Here is a 26,168-nt window from a genome sequence, read left to right as displayed (position 1 = left end):
CTTATCTTTCACTACCTGTATTAACATTATTTTTTAATGTTTTTTTCTTTCTATTTCCCTTACCTGTCTTTGTCAATATTTCTTGTTATCCTACACTTCCTACATCAAGAATCTGTAAAGATGACCCCTCAGTGAGTGTTGACGCCTGCCTTCCTGATGAATCTGGAAAGCAGAAACTAAGTCATTGGCAGTTTAGAAGGACTGGGTGTAGAAGTACTGGGATTGACTTCGCACATGGTTATGAGGGTATTTAGGGGTTGTAGGAAGGATGTAAAGGAGGGGGGCATATATGTCTCTGGTAAGACCCCAACTAGAGTACAGTTCCGGTGTATGGGACCCACACCAGGATTACTTAATTTGAGAACTGGAAAAAATCCAAAGAAAAGCAGCTCGATTTGTTCTGGGTGATTTCTGACAAAAGAGTAGCGTTACAAAAATATTGCAAAGTTTGGGCTGGGAAGACTTGGATGAAAGGGGATGAGCTGCTTGACTAAGTGTTATGTTCCGAGCTATCAGTAAAGAGATGGTGTGCAATGACATTAGTAGATGAATAAGTTTGAGTGGTGTTTTTAAAAGTAAGATCACAATATAAAGATATATAGTTAGAATCCAAGGCGACAAATTGGGGCAAATATTCATTTATAGGAAGGGGAGTTAGGGACTGGAATAACTTACCAAGGGAGAAGTTCAACAAATTCCCAAATTCTTTGCATTCATTTAAGAAAAGTCTAGGAGAGCAACAGCTAGGGAATCAGCCACTTGGGTGACTGCCCTAAATGTAGATCAGGATTGATTGATTGATTGATTGATTGATTGATTGATTGATTGATTGATTGATTGATTGATTGATTGATTGATTGATTGATTGATTGATTGATCGATCATGTTTTGCAGAAGGAAGTGAAGAAAGTATAAAGATTATCCTTGTCCTTTAATGTTTTCATGTTTCCCCTTGCCTCCTCTTTCTTTCCCACAGGACCTGTCATTGCATTTATCCTTTTTATATATCTTATAATGTAGAAATTAATTGTCTTCAAATGCCAGTGATCTGAACAAAGATTGAAGAAAGGCACTCGCCTGCACCACAGACTTCATTCCCAGTATAATTAGTTTTATAGTGAAGCTAATCTTGACCCTACCAAATTAAATAGTCTGAAATGTTTCATTCATCACTGAGTATCCCATGTTACTTCTATATATCTGATTTTGGTTCATTTACCACTGATCATCATTTAAGTTTGTCACTCAGATGGCAGATTCTCTGTCAGTTGTTTATCTAGTCTCTCACAATCCTTTAACTTACCAGTTAATCTATACAGTATAACATCATCTGCAAAAAGCCTTATCTGTGATTCCAGTTCTTTTCTCATATTATCTGTATGTGATCAGCTGCACAGAAATGGGCCCAAAAGAACGATTTTTTTATTTTTGTGATTCTAGAATTGACATAAGGTACTAAGCATTTAAAAGAAGGTTAATGCTTCTAGGTGCAATAGACCCTACTTCAGAAGATATTAATTATGTATTGTTGCCATTAAGAAAACTGCATTTTGAGAAAATGCAATTAAAGCTTTCACTTATTTTCTAATTGTCCAGAATGTTAATGATGTCTTGTGGTGAAGTGTCAAACTGCTTCATAACTTAGTTTGTTAAGAAGACCCATAAGTAGCGCAAGAAGTCAAAATGAAGAAATGCAATTTCTTCATCCCAGATACTTTTGTTCAGCTCTGTTGTAAAATTTCCATTACTGACTTTGGGCCCCTTTCAGTGCATCTGGTCTCATATGTGAATATAAAAAAACATAAATGCCCAACAATACTCCTTTGTGGGGCTACTTCATCTTAATTATTACAGGATTAGCTTCTCTAATTCTCTGAGTTTTGTCTTCTAGAAATTTAGACTGAGGGCACACTAGCATCTATTTTGCATCCATATTTGCGCTGGTATTGTATGTGTGTTATAATCTGAGAATACACCAGACATTCACATTCTGTCAGAAAATAGAAACGTAAGAGTTTGCTATGTTTGAGGACATTGCCTACCTTACAGTAGTCCATTCTGGCCTTTGATCACAGGGGTCCCGGCAGGGTAGGGAATTTTAACCATAATTGGTTAATTCCTCTGGCGTGGGGACTAGGTGTATGTGTTGTCTTCATCACGATGCGCAGGTCGCCTATAGGTGTCAAATCAAAACATCTGCACCAGGCCTCTCTGGAGGCCACATGCCATTATTATTCATACATACATTATCATTATGGACTGTTATGCCTTTCAGCGTTCTGTCTGCAAGCCTCTGTGAATTTACTAAATGTTGCTACAATCCTCTATTTGCAACTAGTAATGTGGCCTCATTTTGTTCTATACCTCTTATCTTTAATTCGTTAGAAACTGATTCTAACCATTGTCATCTTGGTCTCCCTCTACTTCTCTTACCCCTATAACAGAGCCCATTATTCTCCTAGGTAACCTATCCTCCTCCATTCGCCTCACATGATCCCACCACTGAAGCCAATTTATGCGCTGAGCTTCATCCATCTCCGAATCTCATTCCGAGTACCCTACTCTCCTGCCATTGTTCCCACCTGGTTGTACCAGCAATCATTCTCACTACTTTCATGTTTGTTACTTCTAACTTGTGAATAAGACATCCTGAGTCCACCCAGCTTTCGATCCTGTAAAGCAAAGTTGGTCTGAAAACAGACCAATGTAAAGATAGTTTCATCTAGGAGCTGACTTCCTTCTTACAGAATACTCTTAATCGCAACCGCAAGCTCACTGCATTAGCTTTACTGCACCTTGATTCAATCTCCCTTACTATATTACCATCCTGGGAGAACACACATAATAAATACTTGAAATTATCTACCTGTTCCAACTTTGTATCACCAATCTGACATTCAATTCTGTATAATTTCTTACCTACTGACATCAATTTAGTCTTTAAAAGGCTAATTTTCATATCATACTCATTCCATGTATTTTTAAGTTGCAAGATATTAGAATGCAGGCTTTCAGCACAATCTGCCATTAAGACCTAGTCGTCAGCATAGGCCAGACTGCTTGCTACATTTCCACTGAACTGAATCTCTCTCTGCCACTTTGTACCTTTCAGCAGATGATCCATGTAAACTACGAACAACAAAGGTGAAAGATTACAGCCTCATCTAACCCCTGTAAGAACCCTGCCAACCAAGAACTCATTCTACCATCAATTATCACTGCAGCCCAATTGTCAACATAAATGCCTTTAACCCCCATGGCACTTAACGCCCTTGAAAAGTCTCTGGCCTGCCCAGCGACTACTACTCAGCCCAAAAGCCTGCAGATTACGAGGGGCCGTGTGGTCAGCATGACACATCCTCTTGGTCACTATTCTGGGCTTTAGAGACCAGGATAAATATCTTCGATTGATTTTAATAATCTACGCTTGATGCTATAGTCGCCCAGTATGGTGAACATCTTTTCCCTTGGTATCCTGTCATATGCTTTCTCTTGATCTACGAAACATAAACATAACTGTCTATTCCTCTCGTAGCATTTTTCAATTATCTGGCGCATACTGAAAATCTGATCCTGAAAGTCCTTTTGTGATCTGAAACCACACTGGTTTTCATCCAACTTCCTCTCAACCACTGATCGCACCCTCCCTTCCAAGATGCCAGTGAATAATTTGCCTGGTATACTAATCAATGAGATACCTCGATAGTTGTTTCAATCCTTCCTGTTCCCTTGCCTATAGATATGTGCAATTACTGCTTTTATCCAATCTGAAGTACCTTACCAACATTCCATGCTAATCTTATTATTCTATGAAACCATTTCATCTCTGCCTTCCCACTATACTTCACCATTTCAGGTCTAATTTCATCTATTCCTGCTGTTTATGACAATGGAGTTAATTTACCATCCTTTCCACTTCCTCAAGCATAATTTCACCTACATCATTTTCCTCCTCCCCATGAGCTCCATTGTTCACCACGTTGAGAAGATTTTCAAAATATTCCTTCCACATGTCCAGTGATTCCCTGGGATCTATTATGACTTCACCTGAATTACCAAAAACAATGTTAATTTCCTTTTTCCTTCACTTCCTAAGATTTTTTTATTACTGTCCAGAAAGGTTTCCCTGCTGCTTGACCTAGCTTTTCCAGGTTATTACCAAAACCATCCCACAATTACTTTTTGGATTCAATAACTATTTGTTTCACTCTGTTTCTTTCATCTATGTACAGTTCCCTGTCTTGATCAGCCCTTGTTTGGAGCAATTTCTGATAAACCTTCTTTTTACGTTTGCAAGCTGCTCGCACTTCATAATTCCACCAAGATGTTTGCTTCTTGCCATCTTTACACACAGTTGTTCCCAGGCATTCCCTTGCTGTTGCTACTACAGCATCCCTGTATTCCACCCATTCTCTTTTTATAACCTGAACCTGCTTACTGTTCACTATTAGGAACTTCTTACTCTTTATATCCATGTACTTCTATCCAATTTCCTCGTTCTGGAGATTTTCTACTCTTATTTGATTACAGACAGATTTCACTTTCTCTGTCCTAGGCCTAGAGATACTTAGTTCACTGCAGATCAGATAGTGGTCTGTATCATCGAAAATCCCAAAAAAAACCTATACACTGTTAATAGATTTTTTTGAATTCGAAGTCGGTTAAGATATAGTATATTATGGATCTGGTACCCCTACCCTCCCATGTGTAGCAGTGAATAGCCTTATGCTTGAAGAATGTATTCTTAAGTGCTAAGCCCATACTAGCACAGAAGTCCAGCAAATGCTGGGACAGAGTTTGCAAACGGCATCCAATGATATCCCACAAGTGTTCGATTGGTGAGAGATCCGGAGAGTACGCTGGCCACGGAAGCATCTGTACACCTCGTAGAGCCTGTTGGGAGATGCGAGCAGTGTGTGGGCGGGCATTATCCTGCTGAAACAGACCATTGGGCAGCCCCTGAAGGTACGGGAGTGCCACCGGCCGCAGCACATGCTGCACGTAGCGGTGGGCATTTAACGTGCCTTGAATACGCACTAGAGGTGACGTGGAATCATACGCAATAGCGCCCCAAACCATGATGCCGCGTTGTCTAGCGGTAGGGCGCTCCACAGTTACTGCCGGATTTGACCTTTCTCCACGCCGACGCCACACTCGTCTGCGGTGACTATCACTGACAGAACAGAAGCGTGACTCATCGGAGAACACGACGTTCCGCCATTCCCTCATCCAAGTCGCTCTAGCCCGGCACCATGCCAGGCATGCACGTCTATGCTGTGGAGTCAATGGTAGTCTTCTGAGCAGACGCCGGGAGTGCAGGCCTCCTTCAACCAATTGACGGGAAATTGTTCTGGTCGATATTGGAACAGCCAGGGTGTCTTGCACATGCTGAAGAATGGCGGTTGACGTGGCGTGCGGGGCTGCCACCGCTTGTCGGCGGATGCGCCGATCCTCGCGTGCTGACGTCACTCGGGCTGCGCCTGGACCCCTCGCACGTGCCACATGTCCCTGCGCCAACCATCTTCGCCACAGGCGCTGCACCGTGGACACATCCCTATGGGTATCGGCTGCGATTTGACGAAGTGACCAACCTGCCCTTCTCAGCCCGATCACCATACCACTCATAAAGTTGTCTGTCTGCTGGAAATGCCTCCGTTGACGGCGGCCTGGCATTCTTAGCTATACACGTGTCCTGTGGCACACGACAACACGTTCTACAATGACTGTCGGCTGAGAAATCACGGTACGAAGTGGGCCATTCGCCAACGCCGTGTCCCATTTATCGTTTGCTACGTGCGCAGCACAGCGGCGCATTTCACATCATGAGCATACCTCAGTGACGTCAGTCTACCCTGCAATTGGCATAAAGTTCTGACCACTCCTTCTTGGTGTTGCATTTGCTCTGTCAGTCAGTGTATGTACTTTCTTTGCACCAGAACTAAATTTATTTATTGCTGTGGCTATGAATATAATAGTCCCTATTACTCTTCCACTTCGACATAACATCTTGCACCGAAAAGGAAACATTCGTATAAGAATTTAACATTTCTAATTTCATTTACTCAACTTTTCATGTACCTTAGAAGTGGATGCAGTCTAAGAGAGTTGTATTATAATTACAGAATTGGACAATTTATTGCAAGTAAATTATACAGAAGGTGTAAAAGTCCAGGAAGTGGCAAGTTCCAAATATCTACCTATGCCTGATGAAGGAATTTCTAAGTCAAAATCAGAAAGCATTAATAAGCATGTGAATTTTCCTAATTGCTTAGGGAATATCAATGGTAAACACATTCACACTGTCTGCTAATGGCAGTGGCTGATTTAAATTATCATTATATATATATATATATATATATATATATATATATAGACATTGGATCATTTGGCAAAGATTCTGATTCCACCATCAGTAAAACATTGATTATCCATTCCACAGTTAACTGTTCCATGGATTATCTATCATCTAAAAACATAATCTTGATTTCTTAAAGGCAATGTATAGTCGCTCCAAAACTGAATGAGGATACTCTTGATGTCAGTAATAATAGTAATAATGTTATTGGTTTACGTCTCACTAACTACTTTGAGGGTTTTCAGAGATGCCGAGGTGCCGACATTTTGTCTCACAAGAGCTCCTTTATGCGCCATTAAATCTACTGACACGAGGCTGATATATTTGAGAATATTCAAATACCATTGGAATGAGCCAGGATCGAACCTGCAAAGTTGGAGTCATAAGGCTATCACCTCAACCATCTGACCCATTCAGCCTGGATCTTGATGTCAAGATATCTGTTTTGAAACAACTGTACATAGACTCTCCAATTCATGAGTCCATGAACTACTGTATGTACACACGCGTAAACCAGTAATCGGCATTGAAGACGTTACTTCATACATTTTTTACTGCGTAATTCTACCGAGGGTAAACCAGATGGACATAGGGTCGCAGTCGAAGGATACACTCTTGGTTGAGGAACTTACGGGATTACACAGGACTAGAATTGAGTAGACTGATGAGGACAGCCAAATATCGTACAGACTTCGCTGTGATTGTGGCCAACCTTCATTATGGAAAAGGCACTACAAGATGAAAATTATTTAACTTTTACCTGTTATGAAAGAGAGGGATGCTATTCAAATTCAACATTCACAAACTTTATTATACATTCCGTTATTGGCGAATAATGTAATGTGCCCTCTCCCAGCCCATGGAATGTAGAGTACGGTATGTTGGTCATTTCTACTGAAGAATGATACAACTTATTTTGGTAGCATGTATCACCCCTGAGTACTTAACTGTTATCTCGTTCTCTGTCAAGGTTAAATATTTTTATTACTTAGGCTACTGTATCGTAAATATTTCACAGTGCACAGGAATCAGGAACCAGCCTAGCGGTCCATCATAGTCAACTTCTGCTATTTATAGACAGGTAGGCTACATCCTATAGTGCAAAGTAAGGAAAGATGAGCGTGACTGATAAAGTTGAACATTTATTTTCCATTCAAAGAGCCGAGAAATGTTGAGTTTGAAATCTGCAACAAAGAGGAAATGTGTAGTTTTAACCATAGAAAATAAAGTGAATATAATTGAATGGTTAAAGAAGGGTGAATTAATCTCAATTAGCATCAGAGTTTGGTGTTGGTGTGACAACATTGCAAGACCTAATGAAGAATAAAGACAAAGTGTTGCATTGTGCATCGATTTCTGACATTTAAAATTGATGAATAAGACTGAGTGGTGACTTTAAAAGTAGGAAAGATCACAACATGAAGATAAAGTTGGAATTCAAGAGGACAAATTGGGGCAAATAGTCATTTTTTAGGAAGGGAAGTTAGGGATTGGAATAACTTACCAAGGGAGATCTTCAATAAATTTCCAATTTTTTCAATCATTTAAGAAAATGCTAGAAAAACAACAGATAGGGAATCTGCCACCTGGATGACTGCCCTAAATGCAGATCAGCAGTGACTGATTGATTGACTTGCTAAAAGAAAAACAATGAAAGCATCATCTTTAAAAGAACTGGATGCTGCATTATTCACGTGGTTTCAGCAAAACCGAGGTGAAGGTGGTATACCTATTAGTGGTCCGATGATAACGAGGGAGGCACAATTTTTTTCACAAAAGGGTGGGGCTCTCAGGGTCCTCACCAGCATCTAACTAAAGAGATTTAAGGACAGACAAGTGGTGACAGTAGTGCAGCAGAAAACTTTAGACATGATTTTTAGCACATAATTGGGAGATACAATTTTGTTCCAAGTCAAGTGTACACTGCCAATGAAACTGGAGTTTTTTAGAAGTGTTTACCCAGTAAAACACTGGCAGCTGCTGAAGAGAAATCAGATCCTGGTCACAAATCTAGTAAAGTGGGCTTTACCATCTTGTGCTGCATGAACGCTAGTGGCGACCATACATTAAAATTAGCTGTTGTTGGTAAAGCAAAATATCTGCTTTCTTTCATGGGTGGCAGGCATTATTTTCAGGACTTGATTCCATAATAAGTTTGTTCCACAGGTTCAAGATTTCTTGGCATCCAAAGACTTGCCATCAAAGGCCGTCCTCTTTTCTTGATAATGCACCCTCTCACCCTGTTGATTCCAAGTTGAAATCAGAGGACAGAAACATTTTTGTTTCCTATTTGCCATCTAATGTAACATCATTAATTTAGCCAATGGACCAAGGCATCATTGCAACCTTTAAGGCGCATTATAAACAGGAAATTCTAGGCCTCTTACTTTCCAAAGAAACATCGGTGGTTGAGTTCTGGAAAAAATCTAAATCTTAAAGAAGCACTTTATCTTGCCCAGAAAACCTGGGATCTAGTAACTGCTCAGAACATCACTCGATCTTGGAGAAAATTGTATTTTGATGTTGAAGAGTTCACTGATGATTTTCATGAGTTCACTAATGAAGATGAAAATGAAGGATTGAAGATCAAATATATCCTGAACACTATTGAAAATAAAATTCATTTTGGGGAAGTGGATGAAAGTAACATTAAGGAGTGGCTTCATAGTGATATATTGCCTAGGCATCACATTTTAACTGAAGATGAAATAGTAACTAAAAGTGTAAACGGGAACTCAGCAGTCATCTGTGAGTTGACGAGTGAAAGTGAGGAGGATGGGTAATAAGAGTGCATCACAAATGATCGTGTACTGCTTCAGACTGCACTGGAGTCAGCTGAAATTTTAATCGAATTCTTGGAGCAAGGGGACGACATGGATTTTTCAGACATTCTTGTAATTAGGAAGATCAGAATGAACATGAAAAAAGAAACTGAGTTGTAGGAGAGTGCAAGGAAAAAAGTAATAGATTTTTTAAAGCAGCTTAAATGACACCTTGTAAATTAATGTATTAATGTTCTGCTGGTAATTTATGTGAATATTTAGTATGTATTGTTGTTGCATTGACTACATGTTGGTTTTAGAGGGGGTTTCATGCAGATCATTTTAAGGTTATACAGTATGTATTTTATGTACTTTAAAGTCCATTAAAAATAGTAATATAGATTATCTGTTTTTTATTAACTGTTACCCCTTCTTGAGCATTAGAACAGATAATCAAGGTTTTACTGTAATTTTCAAACTCGTTTTTATGGAAGAAAATTGAAATGAACAACCTATTGCTCCCTAAGCCAGAAATCGTGTCTGGTATATACATATCACTCACTACCTTTTGCTTTCTTTGGCAATGAAGCGTTCAATCTATTGACAAGTATTCTTAGGCCGTACTCAGGAAAACAACTGCCATTGAATACAAGGATTTTTAATTACAGATTATCAAGAGCTAGATGGTAAATTGAATGTGCTTTCGGAATTTTGTGCAACAAATCATGTATATTTCATTGGCCATTAGACTTGAACATCGCCATCTGTTTTGATGTTGCAAAATGTTGCTGTGCATTACATAATTTTGTTGTATATGAGCATGATGGGTGTAATTCAGATGAAAAATTGTCACTCTCAGCATTTGAAGATTTTTATTTTGAAAATGTAGTTACCGTTAACAGATATGATACAGAGATGCATTGTTCAGTTATTTTGTGGATGCTGGTACACTTCCATAACAAAACAGCAAAGTATGAACAACAACAAACAAATATTATAGGAACAGTAAGTGATAATAGTGCAAGAAACTATGAAATGTATGCTTACATAACAGGTTTTGTTTTACTTCACTTTCTGTCACAAAATATGGAAATAAGATGTGCTTGTACTTGTATTGATTACAAGCAGTATGACATAATAAATGACGAATCTCAACTTCATGAATTCTTTCTGTACCCATAATTGCAATTATTGCATCAGAATGAAGGAAGTTGAGTGCACTGATAATGTAAACAATTCAGCTTCTTCTCTAGGAAAACTAGTGAGTTGTGTGAGCACGCAGTCTGCAGTTTACATACATATGAATTCTGTTCTCTGCTACGGTTCTCACTCTGCACTAACTTTACATTCATCACATTCAGGACATTCAGAGCAATGTGTCCTGCTTCATTTGATGCTTAATAAATCTAAGTTGCATACTCATTATGGCCTAAAACACACCCAAAAGAGATGTTAGTGTGTCTTCAGTATTAGCCATCCATTCAATCTTTCTTTCATCTAGTCCAATAGCCCTCACGTTTTTTCAGTAGTCTCCCATGATCTCAAAAGCCTTAGACTGTTACATCAACAACATAAATGCATCTATCAAATATATGTACAGTATTTCAAATACATAACCTAACTGCTGTAATTCCTGGTAAACATGATAAGATTGTTGGTGAGCTTATCAGATAATTTAAACCCAAGCACCACAAGCCACAGCTTTCTTCTGGTCAAAATTCACCGAATCATTCTCCTCTCACCAATTCGATTCAGTATCTCGTCATTCATGATTCGCTACCGGGCGAGTTGGCCGTTTGGTTAGGTGTGCATGTCTGTGAGCTTGCATCCGGGAGATAGTGGGTTTGAGCCCCACTGTCGGCAGCCCTGAAAATGGTTTTCTGTGCTTTCCTAGGCAAATGCCGGGGTTGTACCTTAATTAAGGCCACAGCCTCTTCCTTCCCACTCTTAGGCCTTTCCTATCCCTTTGTCGCCATAAGACCTACCTGTGTCAGTGCGGCGTAAAACAAATAGCATTCGTGATTCGATCGACCAACCCCACCTTCTGCGTTGCTCTATAGCACTTCATTTCAAAAGCTTCTATTCTCTTTCTTTCTGTTCAATAGCAAAACAGTCAGTTTGATCTCCTGAATCTAGAATATCTGCCATAACTTGCTGGAAGTCTTCAAGTAGAGTCTCAATGGAATAAACTTTCTTAAACCATAACTGCCTTCTGTCAAACCAGTTGGTAATTTCACAAATTTCTAATACAGAGTTCAAAAGAATTAGAGGAACATGTTTTTAAACTATGCCATGCTTCACAAAACAATGCCTCACACCCAGGTATATTACGAACTAAACCGTTATTCTTTACCATTGGAGTATACAAAAGAACATCGATGGATTCACATTAATTTTCAGAACACAAATGGAAATGTCCAAATAGGGGCGAAAACAAAGTGATAACAGTCCTCCAGGGTGGATTTTTATCACGGTTGGAGAGCTTCAGTATGGTGTATGTCCTCCATGAGCATTTATCAAAGCTTGGCACCTATGTGACATGCTCCGTATAAGTTGACAGAAGTCAAGTTGCGGTATCAGGTCCCATTCTTCAATGTGAGCCTGTTCAAGGTCTTGGGAAGTCTGTAGTGGAACAGGACACCCACGAACACTTCTGTCAAGCCTATCACTCACATGCTCTATGAGATTAAGGTCAGGACTCACTGCTGGCCATTCTATCCCTTGAATGTCCAGTTCTCGCAAGACAGCTCTGGTGATGTGCACTACATGAGTCCTGGCATTGTCGTGCATGAGTACAAATTCAGGGCCAACACCATATGCAGCAACCAACAGCTGCTGTAGCAGTATCTGCTCGATGTACCCCACAGCAGTAAAAGTACCACAGACGACGATGAGAAGATCCGTACGGCCATCAATACTGACGCCACCCCACACCATGACAGAACCTTGTCTGAATCGCTCACCTTCCTGGACAACATTTGACATGTACTGCTCACCATGGCGTCTCCATATACGTTGACGTCCATCATGCTGTCAGGGGAAATCTGGACTTGTCTGTGAACAACACAGGTCTCCATTGGTGAAGTGGCCAGTTGACATGGATACAGGCCAAACATAAGGCCAGCTGCACAATGTTGCTGCATTAAACGGGACACTGGAACAGGATGTCTGGGTTGTAAAGACACTTCTCTTAACCTGTTCCTTATTGTCTGGTCAGACACCGTGACTCCAATGACCCTCCTGAGGTCTTGTTGCAGTTCTCTGGCAGTTGCTGAATGATGCCGCAATGTACAGATGGTCAGACATCGGTCATCCTGTGGTGTTGTCATGTGTCCATGACCTTGTCAAACCCTCCTTGTGAACTGGCCTGTCTCATTGTAGCGATTCTACAAGTGGTGAATAACTGACGGAGAGACAATGCGATCCACAGCAACACGACCAAAAGTCCATCCTTCCTGGACCAAAGTGCCAGCCCTTGCGACTTGAACCTCATTAAGATGTCTCATGGGATATGCTGGTTTATGTACAACATGCTCAAATGACTGCAGTAGTCTGTGTACCTCACGATGACACACGGACGCACCGCTATTTACTTTGTTTTGAGGGGTCACCTGACGGTTTCATACATGGTTACCCCTACAGATGGAGTATAACTTCGATTTGACTTACCCTGAGTAGCTAAGGTCTCAAGGTATGCTGTTACGACCATTGGAACCCCATCTACCAAATTAACGTTCACATACCAGACATTACAAAACATATTCCCCTAATTTTTTTTGAACTGTGTATAATCAGAAAAAATTTAATAATGTCATCCTCATCAAAATGACATTTTTTTATATGTATTGACATATTATTAGATAAGCTATGTTAAATAAAGTTAGAGGCAAGACAACTCAGTCAATGAAATTAAGATGTACTTGTTATTTCAGATTGTACAAGAGGAGGAAAAACTCAAAAGTAAACGGAATGCCTCTACTGCAACATCAACAAGAGCTAAGTGAGAGAATAATTCATTATTTGTTTATATTAACAGTATGTATGTATGTATGTATGTATGTATGTATGTATGTATGTATGTATGTATGTATGTATGTATGTATGTATGTATGTATGATTTTATCTCTTTCTCTCTTTTTTTTATTTTATTCACAGCAGCTTCTTAACATGGTAGTAATATTAGATGCATAGAGAAATCATACTATAAATATTAATTTGATCTTACTATAAATATTAAATTATCGTCCTAACTACATGAAAGATACATTCATATTTCTATGGCAATTTTAACCCCTCAGATATTTGAGTGCTGCTTTAATCAGTGGACAGAGGTGATTCAGACATAAGTAGTAAGAAAATGTAACGATGTTTTTAAAAATTCACTGTTACAACAGTTTAGCTCAGATTATTTTCAAATTTTTACAGTAGGGACTCAAAAGAATGTAGTTTACATTCATTAACTTTATATTTACTTCGTAATGTAGTAATGGAGAAGAGACCTTCCACATTTTGTATGGAATAAAAGGGATGTTCTTGTATTTGCCTGGGTTGTTTCACAATGCAATGAAAACTATGGCAATTGTTTCCTCGGGAACTTTGAGCAGAAGAACCAGGAACAATAGTTCAAAGATTCATTTAGCACAAATCTCAGGTTAATGGGAAGATTAGTTCATGAGAAATAAGGTGTGTAATTTAAGTGTTTTGTCGTCCATCACTGGTCATGCCATGCCTTTCCATTCCTTATGTTATATGTGTACTCTCACTTTGCTCATTTCAGTCTCGTGTAGTGCTGTTATCATCTGATTTATTAAAACTTAATTGCTCCTCTTTCATTCAAACTGCACCGCACAATGAAATATTGTACCGGTATTTGAAGTGACAGTGAGTCAAGTAATTACTACTCGCTTATGAGGTGTTGAAAGAATTATAACAATTCTCACCAGATGATTTCAGTATTCATATCAGTGAAGAGATGGCAATTTATACTATCAATCTACATAAATAAACATCCTGAAATGAAACATAACTTCACTAGAATGCAGCAGAAATTTAAGCCTATATGCTCTCAAGCAGAAAGAGATCAGACAATTTCAAACACTTCAGAAAGGAAACGAGAAACACTGATTTGTACTGATTCATACATACAAGGAATGCAGAGATCTTCACCTTCAAAGATATACCATTTCCATCTCAACAACTTTAAAACGTTACAAAAGAAAACAACCATGGCACAACAGCCCCAGAGGGCCTTGGCCTACCAACCAACTGCTGCTCAGCCCAAAGGCCTGCAGATTATGAGGTGTCATATTGTCAGCACGACGAATCCTCTTGGCCGTTATTCTAGATTTTCTAGACCGGGGCCGCCATCTCAAATTCAGATAGCTCATTAATTGTAATCACATACACCGAATGGACCTCGAACCAGCCCTCAGATCCAGGCAAAATTCCCTGACCTAGCCGGGAATCTAACACAGGATCTCTGGGTAAGAGGCTGACATGCTACCCCTACACCAGAATGGCGTTAAAAACTTTTCAAGCTAAAACAAAATGAAATTAGGCCTACAGTGGTCTATACTACACATGGAGGTCGGCACCATGTGAAGAAAAGAAAGTCTATAGACATATGGAGGTCAGCATCAAGGGTTTAAACGGGCACATATAAGTCATCATCATTGAGCCCTTCCAGCATGCCATGAAGGTTCGCTGTAAACAAGCTCTCTCCAGTGCTGCCTGTCCAAGTAGGTTTTATTGTCCATGAAAACTTCCCAATTCTATCCTCTTCTCTTCATATCTTCCCTCAGTTGGTCCTTAAACCTTTTTCTCACTCTTCCTACCAGTCTTCTATCTGCTACCCTTCTTTCTGTACAAGATCGCAGTATTTTTGTGCTTTTCATTCTTTTAACATGCCCAGACCATTTAAGTCCTCTAAGTCCCCTAAGAGGGGGATTCCTCAGGGCAGTATTATTGGACCTTTATGTTTTCTTATATATAAATGATATGAGTAAAGCAGTGGAATCAGAGGTAAGGCTTTTTGCAGAGGATGTTATTCTGTATAGAGTAATAAATAAGTTACAAGATTGTGAGCAGCTGCAGGGTGACCTCGATAGTGTTGTGAGATGGACGGTGGGAAATGGTATGATGATAAACGGGGTTAAAAGTCAGGTTGTGAGTTTCACAAATAGGAAAAGTCCTCTCAGTTTTAATTACTGCATTGATGGTGTGAAAGTGCCTTTTGGGGATCATTGTAAGTATCTAGGTGTTAATATAAGGAAAGATCTTCATTGGGTTTATCACATAAATGGGATTGTAAATAAAGGGTACAGATCTCTGCACATGGTTATGAGGGTGTTTAGGGGTTGTAGTAAGGATGTAAAGGAGAGGGCATGTAAGTCTCTGGTAAGACCCCAACTAGAGTATGGTTCCAGTGTATGGGATCCTCACCAGGATTATCTGATTCAAGAACTGGAAAAATCCAAAGAAAAACAGCTCGATTTGTTCTGGGTGATTTCCAGCAAAAGAGTAGCGTTACAAAAATGTTGCAAAGTTTGGGCTGGGAAGAATTATGAGAAAGAAGACGAGCTGCTCGACTAAGTGGTATGTTCAACAATAATAAAGGTGTTTTAATTTGTTCCACCTATTCAATACTTATATTTTCACTTATACTGGTTACATAAATAGATTCTTAGTTATGTAAATAAATTCACAACTATAGAGTGTGACATTGAGATCCTGGGGAACTTAGAAAAAGGAAGTTTGCTTGATGTTATGGAATGTTGCTATATACACTTAGATCAATACTTCAATCCAAACCTTAATTCAAATGAGATTTCTAAAAAATAAAAAAATGTATTTGATTTTCCTATTACTTTTTTTAAAAACGTACAGGTCCCAGTCAATAGTTTGGTGTTTTGTATTATGCATAATAGCTTTTCTAGTTGCTCCTTATGTCCACACCCTCCAAAGCCCCACCATACTGCCACTCTTCAGTTGCTCCTCCCACATGCCCCTACTCCTCCTCTTCAATCCCAACCCACCTTGGGCACTTAAACTCTATCACATCACTGCTTGCTGTGCTTCAATGCGCTTCGCATTGTTGGCGACCTTTTGAGGTGAGTCACGTAGAAGCAATTACGCTATAGGACACAACCTTATATCTTGCCTCTTCGGTGAAGTGATAATTATAACATATCTTGTTATTTACAGGTCCGCATTGAACTGGGAAATGTTGTCCTTGGTAATATCTTAAAGGACTTTGAGTTCGTTTCCACCTCATTAGGATTGCTTCATTGAACAACACTGTCAAAGAAACACTGTAGTTTTTATGGAACTCATTTTTAATACTACGTGAAGTCTTATGAAGTGTGATTGATTAAACACAAATAGTTTTCAACACTATTTCTATTTTACAATCTGTTGTTCTGCTTTGAATTCACTTTATATTATAATTGAGCAAACCAGTTTTCATATGTTTTTATTAGTTTGTTGCATAAGACCTGCAAGTCTTTGACTTGTTGGGAAATAGGGATGGATAAATAGACAATATACTTTTTAATACAGTTTCATGGTTATTAATATGATTTTAAATGTGATGAAGTTGATGTTAATAAACTTATATGATTGTCAATTTTTCTAGAAACCTCTGTTCAGCTGATGATGATGCAGTATAGCATCGAAACTAGTACTGAATTAAACATAATATGTTTTAATTACATCTTCGCAACGAAATTGTAAGGTATTGAATAAGGTGGACCCAAAAAGTTTTAATAAATGATTGTTTTAAATTAGGTTAGAACATAAGTAGATCCATCTTTCCTTCCCACTTCACCAACCCATTCAACCCTCCCCACATATTTTAATTATTTTCTCTCTTGTAAATTAGTTGTTTTAAGCACTACAAAGGGTAAGCCTCTGTGGCTCAGGCGGCAGCATGTCAGCCTCTCACCACTGGGTTCCATGGTCCAAATCCCGGTCACTCCATGTGAGATTTGTGCTGGACAAAGTGGAAGCGAGACAGGTTTTTCTCTGGGTACTCCAGTTTTCCATGTCATCTTTCATTCCAGCAACACTCTCCAATATCATTTCATTTCATCTGTCAGTCATTAATCATTACCCCAGAGGAGTGCGACAGGCCTTGGCATCTGGCACATTTCCTATCCTCACCGCAAGATGAGGGCTTCATTCATTCCATCCCTGACCCGGTCATTGACTGGAAAACAGGCTGTAGGTTTTCATTCATTCAAACACTACAAAGGTACTATTTTAAGATGTTTTTTCTTGACCAGAAGAAAATTCTATGTTTTTTCATTTAAGCAGTGCTATGAAGCTGAAAATGTTCCTAAGGAATGAAACATGTTCTACAAATATGTCATTTGCTTAGAGCAAATATATAGTATCAAACAGGTGGAAGTATTTAATGTATATACCACTTAGTCAAGCAGCTTGTCTTCTTGCTCCTAATACTTCCCAGCCTAAAGTTCACAACATTTTTGTAATGCTACTCTTTTTTATTGGAAATCGCCCAGAAAAATTATGCTCCTTTCATTTGGATATTTTCCGGTTCACGTGTCAAGTAATCCTGGTGTTGGTCCCATACACTGGAACCATACTCTAATTGGGGTCTTACCAGAGACTTACATGCTCTCGCCTTTACATCCTTACTGCAACCCCTAAATACCCTCTTAACTTTATGAAGAGATATGTAACCTTTATTTACAACTTCATTAATGTGATTACGCCAATGAAGATATTTCCTTATACTAACACCTAAGTACTTACAGTGATCCTCATGATGTACTATTACCCCACTAACATAGTAATGAAAACTGAGAGGACCTTCGTATTGGTAAATCTTACAACATTGCCGTCAGCTTGCATTCGGGAGATAGTGGGTTCGAACTGCACTGTCGGTAGTCCTGAAGATTGTTTTCCGTGTTTTCCCATTTTCACACCAGGAATATGCTGGGGCTGTATCTTATTCAAGGCCATGGTCACTTTCTTCCCACTCCTAGCCTTTTCCTATTTCGTCATCACCGTAAGACCTGTCTGTGTCAGTGTGATGTAAAAAGCCTACAACCTGGCTCTTCATCCCATTTACCATCATACCATACTGTCCACTTCACAACATTGTCTAGGACTTTTTGTAGTTGCTTACAGTCCTATAACTTATTTTATGCTCGACGATGCTAAAATATAAATATTATATTCCAGAGCACTGAATCTTAAAGAGGCTCATTATAGTTCAAGTTTCTTTTCTTACAAGTTGCTTTACGTCGCACCGACACAGATAGGTCTTATGGCGACGATGGTACAGAAAAGGTGTAGGAGTGGGAAGGAAGCACCTGTGACCTTAGTTAAGGTACAGCACTTGCCCGGCGTGAAAATGAAAACCACGGAAAACCATCTTCAGGGCTGCCAACAGTGGGGTTCGAACCCACTATCTCCCGAATACTGGATACTGACCACACTTAAGCGACTGCAGCTATCGAGTTCAGTCGTTCAAGTTTCATTATGATACAGGTTCTCCATCAACAGAGTTCAGATTTTCATTTTGATACAGGTTCTCCACCAATCAGAGTTCAGATTTTCATTATGATGCAACTGTTTGACCAATTAGGTAAGGATAGCATCACACTTGCGCTGAATGCACTCGCTTTGCACTTGTTTCCAAAATCAAACATGTCGGACACATATATTAACATCAATGCACCTTCTACTTCCAATATTCCACACCCACACGGCACATTCCCATAAATTCACTTCACCAACTGTACAATAAACAATTTGTATTTGAAATAAAGCTAGGTTATGATAACCTTCTATCAAAGCTTTGAAAACATATGTTGTTGTCAAGGTCTCTCATCCACTCACGGAAAATCAATAACCCAGTGCATGCGTTCTGTGGTCTGTTCAGTAAACTCAACTGTCAAGCGACATCTCAACAGAAATTTATGAATATTTTAAAAATAGAGTTATAATTATCGTCGAGCATAATCAGTCGCATGCAACTCGCCTATAATGGTAATAATAATAATAATAATAATAATAATAATAATAATAATAATAATAATAATAATAATAATAATAATAATAATAATTGTATGGCCTCAGCTACCGTTTGCAGACATTTTGATTTGACGCCATCTGGCTGTCTGCTCGTCAATTTTGACATTCCGGTTTACTTTGTCTGTCATCTAGCGGACCTAGAGTAAACCGGATCTCTCTTGGGCGTCTATAGCTGAGATTTAATTAATTTTGTCGGGTAAATACCAAAAGTATCACCAGAGATCTTTTACATGCCGACATCGTACGGCATGGAGTGTCGAATGGACTTTTTTCCGCCCTTCAAAAATCCGACTACCTCTGCCGGGTTTAAACCCACTATCTTGGGATCCGGAGGCTGACACTCTACCACGGATCCACAGAGGCAGCTGCCTATAATGGTAATTAAGGCACTCATATGGAAATTATAAAACTCGCATCGCTCATTTTATAAACATACTCGTGACTTAATTATTGCCATTATAGGCTTGTTGCATAATGTACTATATATTTTTTTTTAAATGCTATTTGTTCGGGGTGTCGACCTATAGAGATCTTTTGCCCTTATGTACTATATTACTCTTTACAGTATAACTTCAGTTGTAATATACATTTATTCATTTCAGAACCAATGAATGTCCAGTATAAACCTGATAAAACATTACCAACATTTCCTATAATACCACAGCAAAGACCGGGCTCAGGTGCAGTGGAGTTTGTTCAGCAAACAAGTCGGAGAATACCAGTGAGCATGCTTGAACAATATGTAAGAAGTGCTCTAGTGACTGGTGAATTTCAGAGTCAATATGCAGTGAGTATTAATCTATTTCCCTCTTTATTTTCTTCAGAAACTTCATTTTGTATGTTAAATAGAGAAGAGATAATTTATGAAAATTTGTTAAAGTAGATATAGTATTCGAGGTATTTTCTAGCGTTTCTTAGTCTTGCATTAGTTTTTTTTGCATTAAAGATAGCATACGACAAAGTACCAGGGAAAAGATCTTAGCTGTACTGGGGGGATTATGGGATCCGAGGTAGGTTATTAGAGGCAATCAAAGTTATTTTTTGTTGTTAATCAAGACACAGTGAGAATTGATAGTGGAATGAGTTTTTGGTTCAAAACAGTTACAAGAGGTCAGACAAGGCTGTGATCTTTCACCTTTATTGTTCATAGTTTACATGGATCATTTACTGAAAGATATAAAATGACAGAGTGGGATTGAATTGGGTAGAAATGTAGTAAGGAGTTTAACCTATGCCAACGACTTAATTTCAATGGCAGGCTGTGATGAAAGCCTGCAGTATCTTAGAGCCTGAAAGGAGGGTCAGTGAGTATGATATGAAAATTAGAATTTCCAAGATTAAAGTTATGTCAGTAGGGAAGAAACCTAAAAGGATTGAAATGTCAGGTAGGAAATATGAAACTGGAACAGGTGGATCATTTCTTGTATTTAACACATTGAAGACTGAGCAGGTGAAGTTAGATCTTACACTGTGGATTGAGCATTTTAGTGCGTTTTCATATTTTTATGAAGGTAATCACGAAAATAAGGTCTCCTATTTTTTTAATAAATACATAGGCCTGTTTATTTCTACAACGGTTTACATCATTTTACAGCTTGAACATTTAGCTAGTTTTCTACATAATCACCATTTTGGTTGATGCACTTTTGTAGACGCTGTGACAGTTTTTGTATGCCCATGACATACCAGCTCGCCGCCATGCTGTTCAGGAAGTTGTGAACCTCATCTTTCACCTCGTCGTCGGTGCTGAATTGCTTTCCAGCCAAATGTTCTTTCAACTTAGGGAACAAGTGATAGTCACTGGGCGCCAAGTTGGGACTATAGGGTGAGTGGGTGATGACGTTCCACTGAAACTGTTGCAGGAGAGCAACAGTTTGCCGGTCGACGTGCGGGCGAGCGTTGTCATGGAGAATGTTTACACCCTTGCTCAACATTCTTCTTCTCCGGTTCTGAATTGCCTGCCATGTTTTTTCATGGTCTCACAGTACCTGTCAGCGTTAATTGTGGTCCCAATGGGCATAAAGTCGACCAACAATACCTCTTTTCGGTCCCAAAACACAGTTGTCATGACTTTACCGGCAGACTGTGTTTGCTTGAATATCCACGGCTTTAAAAATTAAATAATTGAAAAGGAGGTTCAACCTATTCAATACTTAAAAGAATAGGTTGAACCTCCTTTTCAGTTATTTAATTTTTAACATCAATAATTTCAATACGGAACAATGAAATTTTTATCTTTAAATATCCACGGCTTTGGCGAAGAGGGATGTCCCCACTGGCGTGATTGTTGCTTGGTCTCAGGGGTAAAGTAGAATGCCCAGGCTTCGTCACCCATGACAGTTGAGTCCAAAAAGTTGTCTTGTTCGGCTTCAAAGCATTGAAGAAATGTGCAGGAAGAATCAACTCGTTGCCGCATGTGGTCTTCAGTCAGCATGCGTGGCACCCATCTTGTGCACACCTTCCGGTGTTTCAACTTTTCCATTAAAATTCTGTGAGCGGCACTTCGGGAAACCTCAGGAACCAAAGTGCAGAGATCATCCAGGGTGATCCGCCGAACTTCACGCATGATTTGCTCAACCTTCACGACTGACTTGACGGAAAATGACAGTCTCTCGCTCCTTTGTTCGTCATGAATTTCACTTCTACCGGCTGCAAACTCTCTACACCACTTACGAACATTTTTGACATCCATGCATGACTCACCATACACTTCCGTCAATTGGCGATAGATTTCAATTGGTTCAGTACCTTTTGCATTCAAAATCCGAATAACTGCGTGCATTTTGCACTTGGCAGTAACATCCAACGGGAACCCCATTCTCAACGGCTGCCAAGCCATGAAAAAAATAGGAGACCTTATTTTTGGGATTACCCTCATGTACAGGAATAACTGATGACCTTACTTACAGTCAAAAACCTATTTTGGATTCAGCAACATTTGAGGTACGCATGTATACCTTGTTTTTCAAAATTGGCGCAAAACCACTACATTTTATAAGTAAATTAAAAAACCCTGTTTTCTACTTTAATCTTTTTTAATTTTTATAATGCATATTAAAAACATGAAAAATTATGTAGTCACACACACCATGATACATTTATGAAACACAGCATACATACTAATTATTGAGAAATGAAAAAATACATTAATTGTGGAAATTGGCTCTAGTTGTCACCTGCATAAGACTATGTGGCTATGAAGCTGCCTCGGTAGTACTAACATAGTATCATAATAGAATTAGGTTCCAATGATCTGCTGCTGCTATGAGGTTTTTTTTTTTTTTTTTCAATAACTACAAGCACTCCAGAATATGTTTCAGCACTCTGCTAATGTTTGTAGTACATTGAAGCAGATATATAAGCACTAGAACTCAGCACTGTATGGCGTACATGGCTCATCTTCAAAGTGTTAATGCTATGAGCTCACAATTGCAGTCAACTGTATTTGTAAGAAAGAAGTCTCCTGGACAAAAGCATCTTATCAGACTTTACTGTGTGAGAGTGAAAGCTGGGTGTACTTGGTTTATCTTATTCCTAAGTTAGAAGTAACGGACATAAAAGTAGCAAAAATGATTGCTGGTACAAACATGTGGAAACAATGTCAGGAAATTACTTGGAATGAGAAGATAGAGGCTAAGTTAGGAATAAACTTGACGGATGAAGCTGTATGAATATAAACCAGTTTTGGTGGTTGGATCATATAAGGCATATTGAGGAGGATAATTTACTTTGAATGATAAAATGGACTCTGCCATGGATGGCAAGAGGAGTAGAAGGACAGCAAGGCAATGATGGTTTGACTCACTTTTTTATGATTTAATGATAAGAGGAGTAGAATTAAATGAAGCTGCATAATAGTAGTCCAGAACAACACACCCTTGTCCCTAGACTTTAATTTGAGTACTGGTAAATATGATGTAGTATGCATTATTTTTATGCTTGTTGTAATACCTAAGTGAATTCCATGCTATGTAAAACCACAAGAATAGTGTTCACATCTTTTAATATTTGCTACAAAACAGAATTGTAGAAAAGTTGCTGTGATTTTTACTTTCACCAAGATGAGTAGCTTTAGCTAACAGTGGCTATCATTAAGTTGGAATTTCATTATGGTCCGTATTGACAATTGATCACTATCAAAGGGTAGGAAGGGTCCATCTATTCAATACTATTAGTTTGTATATTGTGTATAAAACCGGGACTAGTTTTGACCCCATATATATTGGGTCATCTTCACCCACGCTCCAAATGGAAGACATAAGCAAACGTATAACCAATAATGATAAAAACACTGAAGTCTTAATTTATAGTCTTAATTTAAACTGGCTAACATTCTGGTGATGAAAATGTTTTCGAACAAAGGGACTTGATTGCATAAGACCAATTTCATGTTTTTACCGGTATTGAACTTACTGTTAGTATTTACAATTCCTTTATTTATTATATACACCAATTCAATACATAAAATGTTTATTGTTTATTGTCCTAAAGGGACATTACAATGCAAACATTAATTGGAACATGTTTCGCTCACTGTGTCGAGCATCTTCAGCCATCTTTTATACTATTGTCTCAAGGTTAAGTCATTCATTAAGTCCTATTTACAATAAATTTGCACATTAAAAATGTTTTACACTATAAAATGTAGTCACACTTAAAGAGTAAACAAGAAAAATTGACATTTAAAATAAAGGGACTCGAACCTCTAACCACGGTGTCACCTTAACAATCATGGCCACCAGGCAGGTGCTTTGCAGGGAAATTGAAGGCACTAATTATATTTGCTGGATTTTGCACCATGAATTAGACCTCTCCAAAAGTTTAAATTGGCAAGTCAGTGCCAATGCAGATGTGCAGGATGCCCACACCTTGTAACATCATACTGGAGGGAGAGAAGGTTGAAAGTGTGAAAAGTTTCATTTATTTGGATAGTGTTATATCATGTGATGGAAGTGCCAACATAGAAGTATTAAACAGAGTAGCAAAGGGATCCAGGTTCTTCCACCAAGTACGAAACCTAATCTGGGACAAGGGAGTCCTTTTAAGAGCTAAACAGACAATGTATAAAACCTATCTTCTGCCAATCATGATGTATAGTCTGGAGACCTGTGTCATAAATAGGAGAGAAGTGAGTCAAATGCAAGCATGTAAAATGTAGTTCCTTAGGTCAGCTCTACAAAAAAAACCAGGAGAGACGGAGTCAAAAATGAATATGTAAGGAGAGACCTGCAGGTGAACTTGACCATGGAGGAAAGGATAGGTGCTGCGAAATTAAAGTGATTAGGTCATGTGAAGCGAATGCACCCAACTCGAACTCAAACGCCAGTATCTGGAGATGGAGGTACCCGGAAGAAGACCTGTTGGACGGCCTAGAAAGAGATTGACAGACCAGGTTAATGAAGATCTCAAGAGGAGAGGAGTAACATGGGATGCAGTCGAGAGGGAAAAACTATACCAGGACAGAATTCAGTGGAGGCATATTATTCACAACGTTCCTACCTGGCTTGCTGGAAGGAAATCCTAATTATGATGATGATGATGATCTCCAACAGTGGTGTTATCTATTCTGAACTGACTGAACTAATATCCTACAAGTTTTACCTTTAGGCAACAGATATCACTATCAGCTACTGTACTTTCTAGTGCTACCTTGTGTTGAGGGACTATAATTCATTATCGAGGTCCGACTCGTTGGCTGAATGGTCAGCGTACTGGCCTTCGGTTCAGAAGGCCTGGGTTCGATTCCCGGCCGGGTCAGGGATTTTAACCTTCATTGGTTAATTCCAATGGCTCGGGGGCTGGGTGTGTGTGTCATTTTCAGCATTAGAATTCATCATAAGTAGGGTCCCATTCTCATAGACGCGCAGGTCGCCTATACGGCGTGAACTCGAAAGACCTGCACTCGGTCTCTTCGGAGGCCACACGCCATTATTAATTGATTATCGAGAATGTTTGTGTTTGGAGATTTGGTAACCTAATCAACATTCAATTGTTTATTTAATATTTTGGAGTTATCTTCACTGTTATTAGATTTATCTGCCTATCAAAAGCTTTGATATCAAAATCTGTTCCTCCAATAAAAAAATTATATGACATAATTGTTCTGGAACTATCTGCCAGCCTCCTATAAAAGCTGCATGTTTTTTGAGCTAAGGGTCTAACTGCAGTGAAACTTTGAGTGTACAACGAACTAAGGAGATGCTGAGCCGAGGGGCTGGTATGAGGAGCTATCAGCCCAAGGTGAAGGCAAAATTATCATCTAGAAAGAGATTGACAGACCAGGTTAATGATCTCAAGAGGAGAGGAGTAACATGGGATGCAATCAAGAAGGAAAAACTATACCAGGACAGAATTCAGTGGAGGCATATCGTTTACAAAGTTTCTACCCGGCTTGCTGGAAGGAAATCATATGGTGATGATGATGATGATGATGATGATGATGATGATGATCTCCAACTGTGGTGTTATCTATTCTGAACTGACTGAATTATTTTATATTGAAGTTTTACCTTTAGGCAACAGATATCACTATCAGCTACTGTACTTTCTAGTGCTACCTTGTGTTGAGGGACTATAATTGATTATCGAGAATGTTTGTGTTTGGAGGTTTGGTAACCTAAATTGCCTTATGGTCCTATGGGTAGTGTCATTTGATTTGCTTAAGATCTATCATACTGTTACTTTTATTTGACTGATTTTATTTATTTACATGATTTAACAGAAGATTCCAGCATTCCCCATTACCATGTAACGATTAGGACAACATGCGTTAACTTCAATTTTAATTTGTTTTCCTTTCTCTTTTCATTTAACCTTAAAATGTATGTTTCTTGGGCTGTCTTTGGGCTTAAAATTATTCTCCCCTAGATTTGTAAAATGTAAGGATGGTGTATACTCATTTTTCTTCTTCTAATTGCTTTTGGGTGACTAGTTTTCCAGTTTCCAAATTCTGCTACCTTGTTTCGGACTTTAGTTTTGCGTTCCCTTGA

At 38.9% G+C, this 26,168-nt stretch overlaps 1 protein-coding gene across 1 annotated transcript in view; it reads left to right on the top strand.

Moving 5' to 3' along the window:
* The window catches only part of LOC136874533 (receptor-type tyrosine-protein phosphatase kappa), a 251,010-nt gene that overhangs the window by 111,487 nt on the left and 113,355 nt on the right, over positions 1-26,168 (top strand). The window contains exons 12-13 of the mRNA XM_068227831.1: positions 13,050-13,117; positions 19,782-19,966. Coding sequence (XP_068083932.1) covers positions 13,050-13,117; positions 19,782-19,966 — 253 coding nt within the window. The remainder of the gene's footprint in view (positions 1-13,049; positions 13,118-19,781; positions 19,967-26,168) is intronic.

Source organism: Anabrus simplex, chromosome 5 (assembly GCF_040414725.1).
Source record: "Anabrus simplex isolate iqAnaSimp1 chromosome 5, ASM4041472v1, whole genome shotgun sequence".
In the NCBI taxonomy this organism is placed as follows: Eukaryota; Metazoa; Arthropoda; class Insecta; order Orthoptera; family Tettigoniidae; genus Anabrus; species Anabrus simplex.
Note: the sequence above shows the minus strand (reverse complement) of the source record. Positions and strands in the feature narration are given on the sequence as shown.